Source organism: Ovis canadensis, chromosome 1 (genome assembly GCF_042477335.2).
Source record: "Ovis canadensis isolate MfBH-ARS-UI-01 breed Bighorn chromosome 1, ARS-UI_OviCan_v2, whole genome shotgun sequence".
NCBI lineage: Eukaryota > Metazoa > Chordata > Mammalia > Artiodactyla > Bovidae > Ovis > Ovis canadensis.
In genome coordinates, this window is record NC_091245.1 from 200684253 (window position 1) to 200696288 (window position 12036).

General features: G+C 39.5%; 1 protein-coding gene and 1 non-coding gene across 10 annotated transcripts in view; one reads left to right on the forward strand and one right to left on the reverse strand.

Annotated features, from left to right (window-relative positions):
* The window catches only part of TP63 (tumor protein p63), a 266002-nt gene that overhangs the window by 29591 nt on the left and 224375 nt on the right, over positions 1-12036 (reverse strand). For all 9 annotated transcript variants that reach the window (XM_069557885.1, XM_069557876.1, XM_069557868.1 and 6 more), the window contains 2 exons: positions 3017-3203; positions 585-700 (listed from right to left, as the gene is read on the reverse strand). In XM_069557885.1, the coding sequence (XP_069413986.1) occupies positions 585-700; positions 3017-3203 (303 nt within the window). The remainder of the gene's footprint in view (positions 1-584; positions 701-3016; positions 3204-12036) is intronic.
* TRNAS-GGA (transfer RNA serine (anticodon GGA)) lies at positions 3298-3369 on the forward strand. The gene has a single exon. It is a non-coding gene; the product is annotated as a tRNA-Ser (tRNA).

The following is a 12036-nucleotide window of genomic DNA, read 5'->3' on the forward strand; positions in this document are numbered from 1 at the left end:
TCTCCCATTTTCAGGGTAGTGTAAAAATGGTGGTGGTGGTTTAGTCGCTAAGTCGTGTCCTACTCTTGCGACCCCATGTACTGTAGCCCACCAGGCTCCTCTGTCCATGGGATTTTCCAGGCAAGAATACTGGAGTGGATTACTGGAGTGGATTGCCATTTCCTTCTCCAGGAAATCTTCCCAACTCAGGAATCGAACCTGGGTCTCCTGCATTGCAGGCAGATTCTTTACCGACTGAGCTATGAGGGAAAACTTGCATCCAATACTCATGTACATCCACTACCAGCTGAATTTCCAGTTAAGATCTCTGGATAATAATGCTATGTATAAACTCAACTGTAGATTCAATTATTTTCTGCCTTTAAGATGAGAACATGGGCAACAGAGCCATGTTACCAATAACAAATTTGGTACAAATTTAGCAGTTTTGAAGGGGGATAGAGAAGTGCCTGGTGAAGAGAAGGGAGATAATAAATACAAAAAAAGTTACCTATTTTATAACTAAGATAGAATTACATGCTTGAAACATCTCCTATTACTAAAAGTAATACTCTCTCAAGTCTGCCCAGTCCTTATCTGCTTACCTGAGGTGGCTCATAAGGTACCAGCACACTTTGTCTTCCTGTGATGGGGTCTTCTACGTACTGGGCATGGCTGTTACCTTCTACTCGAATCAAATGACTGGGAGGGGCAATCTGTCCTGCAGAATGGAAAAAAAAAAAAAAATTAGCTCTTCAACCTCAAAACAAATATAACAAAATGAAACTATGGACAGAACACTGGTGGTCAAAAAAATAGTTTGTATAATAGAGGAAATATACATCCTTGAAAAGAAGACTAGATCCTGTTGCCAGAGATCTTACACATGAAGGTATCACAACCTTTATAGCCACAAAAAGGTCAGGAATGGTCATCTATGTATAAAGGAACAGTCCCATGTTTCTGGGCTCAAGGTAAACAAGTCAAGTTGTAAAGGACTCTATAACTACATCTCTAAGCTGATCCATACAGGGCATTTTTCCAGCTTCTCTGAAAAATGGAAGAAAAAGGAACAAGTTAATTTAAAAAATATACCTGCATGACAGAAAACATTGCTCCTAAATTGACCATTTAAAACACTAAGAAGCTATGGATGGCAACGATATAACTTTCACTTTGCCGATTCTATTTTTCATGATGCAGTCACAATTTTACTTTGGTCATAAAGATGGGAAACTAACTTTATTTGTTGTACTGCAATCGTCCCAGGTTAGAGGGTAGAAAAGGGAAGCAAGTTTTGAAAGGAACATAAACAAAGTTTCACAAAATGTGATACCTGGTAGAACTCAAAAATAAAGACGCTGCTCCAAGAGTTAATGCTATAAAGATGTTTTTTAACCTTTGGTCTGATAGTCTCATTCTACAGTAACTGATACTCAAAGTAAAAGGCTTCGTATATCAAGATGCTCTCTGTTGCCTGAAATATCATATATTATGGCAAAAATTTTAAATAACTATTGTGCTAAAAAATAAGAAAAAGCAAACAACAACAACAAATGGTTATGTCATCTTGATGGATCAAGAGCAGTTATGGAAACTGATAAGAAAGCCTAGCTATAGAGAATAACTTCTACAGCATATCATTAAGTGAAAGGTAAGATGCAGAGGTATGGATAATGAGGTCATATAGACAAGGACTAGAAATTAATATGTAAAAATTAGCTGTGTTAAGGTGGAGAGATTTTAACTTTTTTCCTTTTTGAAATTTCTATCTACTATCTTTCTCCATTACTTTTTCATTACCACCTATTATATTATCTACATACACATACTCTGGGTAACCTACCAATCTTTCTATTTTTCACATAATTTCTATAAAAGGTATTCTAACTCCCAATCCTCCTGTCTCCTCATTGCTCTTTGATGAATCTTTACACTTTCTCTTGTCCTTCCTTTCAACTATTTTGTGTTCTTGACTTAGCCTCTCTTCATAAACTTTAGAATAGTAAATGTAAAAGGACCCTTGGGAATAATGACCACTTCTGTAAAACTATTACTGAATCTGAGGCTCAGAACCTGGGACCTAACTTATCTATGGATACAGCACTTGAAGGCGGCCCCAAGATAACCTGCTCTTTACTGCTTCCCCTCCAAGCTCATGTTCTAGATCGTCCATTTACTCCTCTTATCTGTTATTTGTCTTCATTTATTTTTCTTATTCCCCATTTTCCTCTTCTTCTTCTTTTTTTTTTTTTTAAATATTTCTCACTTTGTATGCTCCTTTCTCTTACCCTTCTAGACCCTAATTGGTCAACCCTTGACAATCACCCTGAGAGAGGTCTTGAAGCCCTTAGTAGGGGACCAACAGATCAGAGGGCACACTGTTCTTCTTAAATCCTCTCATTAAAAAAAAAGGAAAGTGTTAGGTAGAAAAGCAAAAAGCAGCCCAAAATGGTGGTGGCTAAAAGACAAAGGGAAAAGCCCACAATAACAGAACAAAAGAAAATCTGCAGCCTGGAGTGGGAGTGAGAACCTCAGGTGAAACATACCTAGCCCTAATTTGCATAGGGAGAGGAGACAAAAAGTACAAAAAGAGAGACCCAAGATGGATTGAGGCCTCTCTTTTGGGATCGGCCCACCCTCATGCCTCCAGGGTATACTATCCTTTGTTTGCTGAATAAAACTCTGAGCTGTAAGTGAGCTGTAACATTGGTCTGCCATTTCAAATCTTTGTTGCCACAAAACAGAATCCAGGAAATTACTCACTCTCTCAACAGAAGGAAGGAAGAAACAGGGAGAAGAGAGGCAAGTCCAGGTCATCCAGTGATTACCAATATTAAAATGAGCAGTTTAATTATTGTGAAAGCCTGAAATTTATTCAACATCATTCTCAGACAGTCTTGTTAGCCAAAAAGGTAGACTAAGCTGTCATCAGATTGCAGAGGTTGGAAACAGATAGGTGGATCCCAGACAAAACTCTCCACAGGAACTCTATTTCAAGCTTAGTTGAACAGCTACAGATCCCCATTCTCCTTACCCTCGTTGAATTCACGACTCAGCTCATGGTTGGGGCACCTTTTTACCACTTCAGTGACATGCTCAGCCTTCTTGTAGACAGGCATGGCCCGGATGACAGCACCCTGAGGTGGTGGAGTCATAACCTTGATCTGGATGGGGCATGTCTTTGCAATTTGGCAGTACAGCTTCTTCAGTTCAGTGGAATACTGCTTAGAGATGGTCCATGGTGGAAGAAAGAATGGAAACAACAGGAGATTTTGTTATATTCAAAATCAGAACAAGGAAATATATATACATGCTTCCCTGGTGGCTCAGAGGTTAAAGCATCTGCCTGGAATGCTGGAGACCCAGGTTCGATCCCTGGGTCGGGAAGATCCCCTGGAGAAGGAAATGGCAACCCACTCCACACTCTTGCCTGGAGAATCCCATGGAGGGAGGAGCCTGGTAGGCTACAGTCCATGGGGTCGCAGAGTCGGACACGACTGAGCAACTTCACTCACTTTAACTTTAGAGCTGCCTGTTTGAAACTAAGCAGGACCCTATGGGGCTCCTGCATATGGAAGCCTGTGTCCCCCATTCCTTGTTTGTAAGGAGCAGACTCCAGCCTCTGTCCTTCCCAGAGCCCCAGAGGACAGATTCAACATTCTGGTAATCAGGGAAGGGAGAGGATACAAAGACTAGGGAAGAATAGCCAAGAAACCACAGTGCAGCCTTAGGGCAGGTTCCTGGTTCCCCCTCAAGGGACACACAGAACAAAATCTTTAAGCTCTTATTAGAACCAAAAACCCCAATGGAATGGATTTAGCATTCTTCACTCCAGAGAACACCTGAGGCCATATTAAAGGCACCAGAGAAAGGCATCAGGAGATTACTGGAAATCAGATTGAAAGAGGCTGGTCCTGCACACACTCTAATCTTATCATCAACCTCACTCTGGAACCACTGCTGTAAAGCTCCTTACCAAATACTCCCAGGTTGGGTCACTGTGTTTGAGGGCAGGATCACACTCTGTCCCCTTATGACCAGTAAAGAAATAAAGCTATCCTTTTCTACTTCACCCCAAATTCTGTCTCTGAGATTTGATCTGGCACCGGTGCACGGAGACCAAGTTATCAGCATCATGTTCACCACTGGTTGAAACCATTTATCAAAACACATTTGTGTCATTATTTATAGTTATCATCTCTTCAGGATGAAGAAACTGATTCTCAGAAATATCTCAATGATTAACACCATGAACAGGTTTATAGAGTACTGAAAACTAGACGGAAAAACAGTATTCTCACGTGTTGAGTGATATTAAGCAGACTATAATTAATCCTACCCTTACAATACTCTAGAGAGACTCATAAAAATTAGGGTAAGGGAAAAAAATGTTTTCAGACAGAATATCTGGTAGATAGTGCAGATATTTCATTTAAGGTCAACCAACTAGAAAATTGCAAAAGTTCCCTCAAACAACTGCACTTATCTTGTAAGGTCATAGTCCAAAAGAATGAGGGATCTGAAAGGGGTCATTTGGTCCTATGTTCTCATGAAAGGACTGCCCTATTACAACACAGTAAGACATGGCAGCAATAAAGATGATCTTTTCATTCACAAGGGACTGAAATTTTCCTCCCTATACTTCCTTCTGCTTGGAAAGGAAGTTCAGTGGTTGGTTGGTTGGTTGTAGAATTAGAAAATAGGGAAGAGAGAGCATGAGACCTTGAAAATAAAGGTTCATCCTTGTTTCCTTTTAGAAAGTCTCCATTCTAATCCTTATATTATCTTAAACCTTAAGCGATCACCCTGTGGGTCAAAGTCTCATCACTGCATTCCTCCTCATTCTGAGGTTGAGTGAAACCACTTGGTCAATGGAACTGCTGGCTAAGAGCAAGGCACCTAGTAACACCCAAACAAAGGTAAACAGACACACACACACAGGTTACAAATCTAAATTGGCAACAATATTTTTCCAGGGAAAAGACAGTGGGGAGCAAAGGGATTCATTACTGCTATGCTCCAACCCAACTCTGAATAGAAGCAAATGTCCCATGGAAAAGCACACTTAAAAATAACTGCTTTATTTCTTCCTTTTGAAATATAATACTTATTTAAATAATTTTTTTCTCCCAAGCATTTCAGTATATGAAATTTTCAGTTATGAATTTCCCAATACTAGATGTGTATTGCATAATCATTTCTCCATGCCCACAGGTCAAGGATTAAGCACAGCAAAAGGGTTTTACATAGCTTGAAGAAATAGGAAGCATGCCAAAAATCAACCACAAAAATAAAATTCTACTTGGGAAACACAATGAAATCTAGATGGATATATTTGCTCAAGTGTTTTTTAACCAATGACTTTACAAACAAAGACACTGTCTTATAACATATTATGAATTTTCTTTTATTGACAACTCTCAGTAAATAAGCCTATCCGTTTGTGTTTAAGTTAGGAGATATATAATCTAAACATGAGTTTCATAAAATGTACCTTAGGAAAGATGACTCCAAAATAAGTTTGCCAGCTAACACCTGAAGGCAAATAAGGCACCCATCCAGGTATGTAAAGATTATAAAAAAAGAAGGATAAGTGTTCAGAGTAGGACAGTTAAGAGGAACATTCCATTTTAATAACTGATATACTATAAATCACACCTGACAGACTAAAATGTAAAAGTACTAAGAATAAGCATAGGCATCATCAAGTGTTAACACTTCACTCATTCTCAGAGATGTAGTGGGGAATCTAATTTCTGAGTTTCAGTAATCTATATGCAATAATAACTTCACCATTTTTTTTTTGAGATCTGGTAGAAAAAACTTAAATCTTCACAGAAACCTAACAGGAAGGTATTACAGATCTACAGTCTCTTATCTGAAACCACTGAGGCCAGATGTTTCAGAATCCAGAACTGTTTAGATTTTAGAAATGGAGTAGAGTTCATATGAAAGTGAAAATGTTAGTTGCTCAGTCCTGTCCAACTCTTTGCAACCCCATGGACTATAGCCTCCCAGGATCCTCTGTCCACAGAATTCTCCAGTCAAGAATACTGGAGTGGATTGCCGTTCCCTTCTCCTGGGATCTTCCTGACCCAGGGACTGAACCTGTGTCTCACGCATTGCAGGCAGATTCTTTACCGTCTGAGCTACCAGCATGTGTTATAAATACTTCCAGCAGGATTTAATGGGCTTCCTTTGTGGCTCACGGGGTCTCAAAGAGATATAACTGAGCGACTAACACTTTCAATTTTTTCTTTCACTATAATCAAAGCTTAATATTTCTTCAGAATTCATGAATATTCACAATAAGTGGAAAATGAACATAAACCCTTAATGTTCAGGCCAAGTTTCACCAGCATGTGAGTTTGCCACAAATTTATGAAATTACAACAAAACCAAAGCAACTTCTGTTTTTCAGAGTTCTCTGAATTTCAGAAAACAGATAATGGATCAGTATTATTATCCACACTTTACAGATAAGAAAAAGGCAGGGATGTAAGAATTAAAGATTTAAAAATTTAAAAAATAAAAAACTCAAAAAAAATTAAAAAAAGAAAAAAAGAAAAAAAGAAAAAGGCAGGGGGAGGACTTGCCTGAGGTCACAGGGAAGAGCTGGTTAACAATCAGAATATAAGAATCATCCTGAGACCTGGAACAGTAGGTCCTCATCTCTCATTCTCTTGGCTCAACACTGCATATATTTGTACTTTTATTTTTTCATAATTCTCAACCATGTGGCTATTTTCTGAATCAGCTTAAGAGGTATACATCTTCTCTAACATTAAAATGGAGCTTGAAAGTGATCTACTTAACAGCAATAATTCCTCTTTATTTATTTCTCAGTAGAATGGGCTTCCCAGGTGGCGCTCACGGTAAAGAACTCACCTGCCAATATAGGAGACAAAGAGACATGGGTTCACCCTCTGGGCTGGGAAGATCCCCTGGACAAGGGCATGGCAACCCACTCCAGTCTTCTTGTCTGAAGAATTCCATGGGCAGAGGAGCCTGGCAGGCTACAGACCATGGAGTCATAGAGTCAGAGACAACTGAAGCGACTTGGCACACAAACACATAATAATGTTTGCTCCTTTTAGTGCTGGGAGAAGCACCAAGTGATAGAAGTGAAATTACCCTGGCGCAGGAGGAAGGTGACCTGCAGTTTAGGACCAGCTGTCTGTCAGTACTTCTATTGTGACTGGGAGGAACTCATGAGTGAGGTCCTGTTGTTTCACATGGTTTGTTGCTGCTGCTGCTAAGTCGCTTCAGTCGTGTCCAACCCTGTGCGACCCCACAGATAGCAGCCCACCAGGCTCCCCCGTCCCTGGGATTCTCCAGGCAAGAACACTGGAGTGGGTTGCCATTTCCCTCTCCAATGCGTGAAAGTGAAGTTGCTCAGTTGTGGTTTAAGGTCCTTTACATTCTGGCTTAATCTTACATTCCCTCTCCTCATCCTCCAAACACACACTTTCCATCCCCCTTTTCTACCCATGCAAACACACCATACACTCATCACGCACAATTCAAGCATATTTCCCCTGTTTTCCATATTGCACTGGGACAATTTTGATATCACTCTTCAGATAGAGATGCATCTAGGTTATAAACCATATTTTCCAATTTTTGTGATGAGTTTTACTACTGACTATATCTAAATGTCTGACTAGGATACATTCCAACTGTTGCTTCCAGTTAAACTTCCCAGACCTGTAGTTCAGTATCAGAGGGGCTGAAGCTAGTCTCATGAGGTTGCTTCTTGACAAAGCCAAGCTGCTTCTACTCAGTGTCCTTCATGGCTTGCAAACTGGTTTTGTAATGGTGTTTAATATTTTTCCAATACTAAATTCAGTGTCTCTGGCCTATAGTGTTTTCATAATTCCTTAGATTTGTCCACTTCCCCCACCAAATAGCTACTCTCATATTTACCGATCTTCCACACTTCTGCAAGATCACCAAAAGTGGGAATCTGACTTACGCCACAATTTTAAATACCCTGGTGATTCAAGTCAGCAGAGATCACAAATTGGAATATATCTGGCTTCTTTTAATCTCTCTCTTCCTCTCTGGGACTTCTAAAATCTGCCCCTAAAATGCTCCCAAACATTGACTTGAGATTGTGTACATCTAAAGATCAATTTCTTCTTTTGGGCATGTATGTTTTGTTTTGCTTTAATCAGCTTTGAAGTCTAATATACTATGTGAAAAAGTGAAAGTTGCTCAGTCAAGACTCTTTGTGACCCCATAGATTGTAGCCCATCAGGCTTCTCTGTCCATGAAATTCTCCAGGCAAGAATATTGGAGTGGGTAGCCCTTCCCTTCTCCAGGGAATCTTCCTGACCTAGGGATGGAACCTGGGTCTCTCACTTCAGGCAGATTCATTACCGTCTGAGCCACAGGGAAGTCCCCTAAAATACTAGAAAATACATTCACTTTTAAGTGTACATGTTGATGACTTTTGACAAATGTACACTCCAGTGTAACCACTATCATGAATAAGATACATACACTCTTACTCCTGCCTAACCTTCCTTCAACCTCCAGCTCTCATTAAAATTATCTGATTCCCCTTTTCAGTCATTCTTCTCCCCAACCATTTCTCAGGCATTCATCCACCTGCATTCTCTCATTATACTTTTGCCTTTCTAGAATTTTTAGAAATAGAATAATACTGTACAATCAGGTGCTTAGATTAGCATAATGCTTCTAAGATTCATTTATGTTTTTGCATGTATTCGTATTCCATTTTATTATTTAGTGGAATTCCACTGTCTATCAAGTCACCAATTATTTCCAGTTTTTTATTAACGATAAATAAAATTCCAGTTGTTTTCCACATTCGTGGCTTCCATATCCATGGATTCAATCAAGCAAGGACTGAAAATATAGGGCGGGGGGGAGGCGGGGCGGATTTTCCAATAAGTTCCCCAAACCAAAATTTGGATTTACCATGCAAACAACTATTTACATAGCATTCACACTGTAGGAAGCATTATAAGTAATCTAGGGATGATTTAAAGTACAAAAGAGGATGTATGTAGGTTAAATGGAAATAACAGACGATCATTAAGGGACTTGAGCATCTGTGAGTTTTGCTTCTGTGGATTTTGGTATTCATCTGGGATCCTAGGACCAGTCTCCCATGGATATGGAGCGACCAATTGCATTATGAGCATTTACATACACATCTTGGACTTCCCTGGTGGCTCAGACAGTAAAACATCTACCTACATTGAGGGAGACCTGGGTTCAATCCTTGGGTCAGGGAAGATCTCCTGGAAAGGAAATGGCAATCCACTCCAGTATTCTTGCCTGGAAAATTACATGGATGGAGGAGCCTGGGAGGCTACAGTCCACGGGGTGGCAAAGAGTCGGACACAACTGAGTGACTTCACTTTCACTTTCATATACATATCTTAAGACATGTTTACATTATTTTGATTAAGTACTATAAGTGTGAGTGCTGGTTAAGTGTATGCCTAACTTCATAAGAAACTGCCAAGCTGTTTTAAAAGGAGGCTGTGGTATTTTACATTATCACTAGCAGTGTAAAAGGGTTTCATATCCTTGACAGCACTTCAGTTCAGTTCACTCACTCAATCATGTCCAACTCTTTGCAATCCCATGGACTGTATACATAAGGGTTCCCTGTCCATCACCAAATCCTGGAGCTTGCTCAAACTCATGTCCAGCAAGTTGGTGATGCCATCCAACAATCTCATCCTTTTTCATCCCCTTCTCCTCCTGCCTTCAATCTTTCCCAGAATCAGGGTCTTTTCCAGGGAGTTGGATATTTCCATCAGGTGACCAAAGTATTGGAGCTTCAACTTCAGCATCAGTCCTTCCAACGAATATTCAGGACTGATTTCCTTTAGGATGGACTGGTTGGATCTCCTTGCAGTCCAAGGGACTCTCAAGAGTCTTCTCCAACACCACAGTTCAAAAGCATCAAGTCTTTGGCATTCAGCTCTCTTTATGGTCCAACTCTCACATCTATACATGACTACTGGAAAAACCATAGCTTTGACTAGATGGATCTTTGTTAGCAAAGTAATGTCTGTGCTTTTTAATATGCTGTCTAGGTTGGTCACAGCTTTTCTTCCAAGGAGCAAGCGTCTTTTCATTTCATGGTGGCAGTCACCATCTACAGTGATTTTGGAGCCCAAGAAAGTAAAGTCTGTCACTGTTTCCACTGTTTCCCCATCTAATTGCCATGAATTGGTGGGACAGGATGCCATGATTTTTGTTTTTTTGAATGCTGAGTCTTAAACCAGCTTTTTCACTCTCCTCTTTCACTTTCATCAAGAGGCTCTTTAGTTTCTCTTCGCTTTCAGGCATAAGGGTGGTGTCATCTGAATATCTGAGGTTATTTATATTAAGGAATATCCAGCCCGACATTTTGCATGATGTAATCTGCATATAAGTTAAATAAGCAGGGTGACAATATACAGCTTTGACGTACTTCTTTCCCAATCTTGAACCAGTTCGTTGTTCCATGTCTGGTTCTAATTGTTGCTTCTTGACCTGCATACAGATTTCTCAAGAGGCAGGTAAGGTGGTCTGGTATTCCCATCTCTTTAAGAATTTTCCACAGTTTGTTGTGATCCATACAGTCAAGGCTTTAGAGTAGTCAATGAAGCAGATGTTTTCCTGGAATTTTCTTGCTTTTTCTATGATCCAACGGATATTGGCAATTTGATCTCTGGTTCTTCTGCCTTTTCTGAATCCAGCTTGAACATCTGGAATTTCTCAGTTCACATCCTATTGAAGCCTAGCTTGGAAATTTTGAGCATTACTTTGCTAATATGTGCTGCTGCTGCTGCTAAGTCACTTCAGTCGTGTCCGACTCTGTGCAACCCCATAGACGGCAGCCCACCTGGCTCCACTGTCCCTGGGATTCTCCAGGCAAGAACACTGGAGTGGGTTGCCATTTCCTTCTCCAATGCATGAAAGTGAAAAGTGAAAGTGAAGTCGCTCGAGATGAGTGCAATTGTGCGGTAGCTTGAGCATTCTTTGGCATTGCCTTTTTTGGGACTGGAATGAAAACTGACCTTTGCCAGCACTTGGTACTGTCAATTTCAATGCCATCCTCGTAGGTATGTACTGGTTTTCATTGTGACTTAAATTAACATCCCCCTGATGTTTAATGATCCTGAGTATCTATTCATATACACATATAAATTTCATTTATATTTATACTGTATATAAAAAGTTTAAAATATATATTTATATTCATTTTGTATTTTACAGACAGATTTTCCATTTGTTTCTGAAGCCTCTGCTCAAATTGTTTATACTTTTAAATTTTTCATTTTTTAAAAATGAGTTGTGTGTGTTCCTTTTTGACTACAAGAGTTCTTTATATATTCTAGATACAGGTCCTTCTATCCTGTAAGTTTTTAAAATATATTTTCTCCAGGTTCCCTCTTACCTTTTGTACCTTACTCTCTCTGATTTTCCAAAACAGCTAATTTTAGGAAATTATCAATATTTTGCCTTTAATACTCATGCATTTTGTGTCCTAAAAGAATCTGGTCTAATCCAATGTGAGAAGAATTTTCCATGATTTCCTACAGATTTATAATCATAACTCTTGCATTTAGTTCTATATCCACTTTCAGCCGCTTCTTTCTCCCCCTCTTCTTCCTCTTCTTTTTAATGGGTATTCAATTGTTCTAGCACCATTTGTTGAAAAGATTATATTTTCCTTCTAAATTGCGTTAGTAACTTTTTTTGAAAATTAACTAACTGAATGCACTCAAACCTTTATTTGGACAGTGCCTTCTTCTCTATTGATCTAGTATTCATCGTATTCAATAGTATTACTATAACACTGTCTGGATTACTCTATCAGTTCAGTTCAGTCGCTCAGTCACGTCCAACTCTTTGTGACGCCATGGACTATAGAACATCAGGTTGCCCCATCCATCACCAATTCCTGGAATTTACTCAAACTCATGTCTATTGTGTTGGTGATGTCATCCAACCATCTCATCCTCTGTCATCCCCTTTTCCTCCCATCTTCAATCATTCCCAGCATCAAGGTCTTTTCAAATA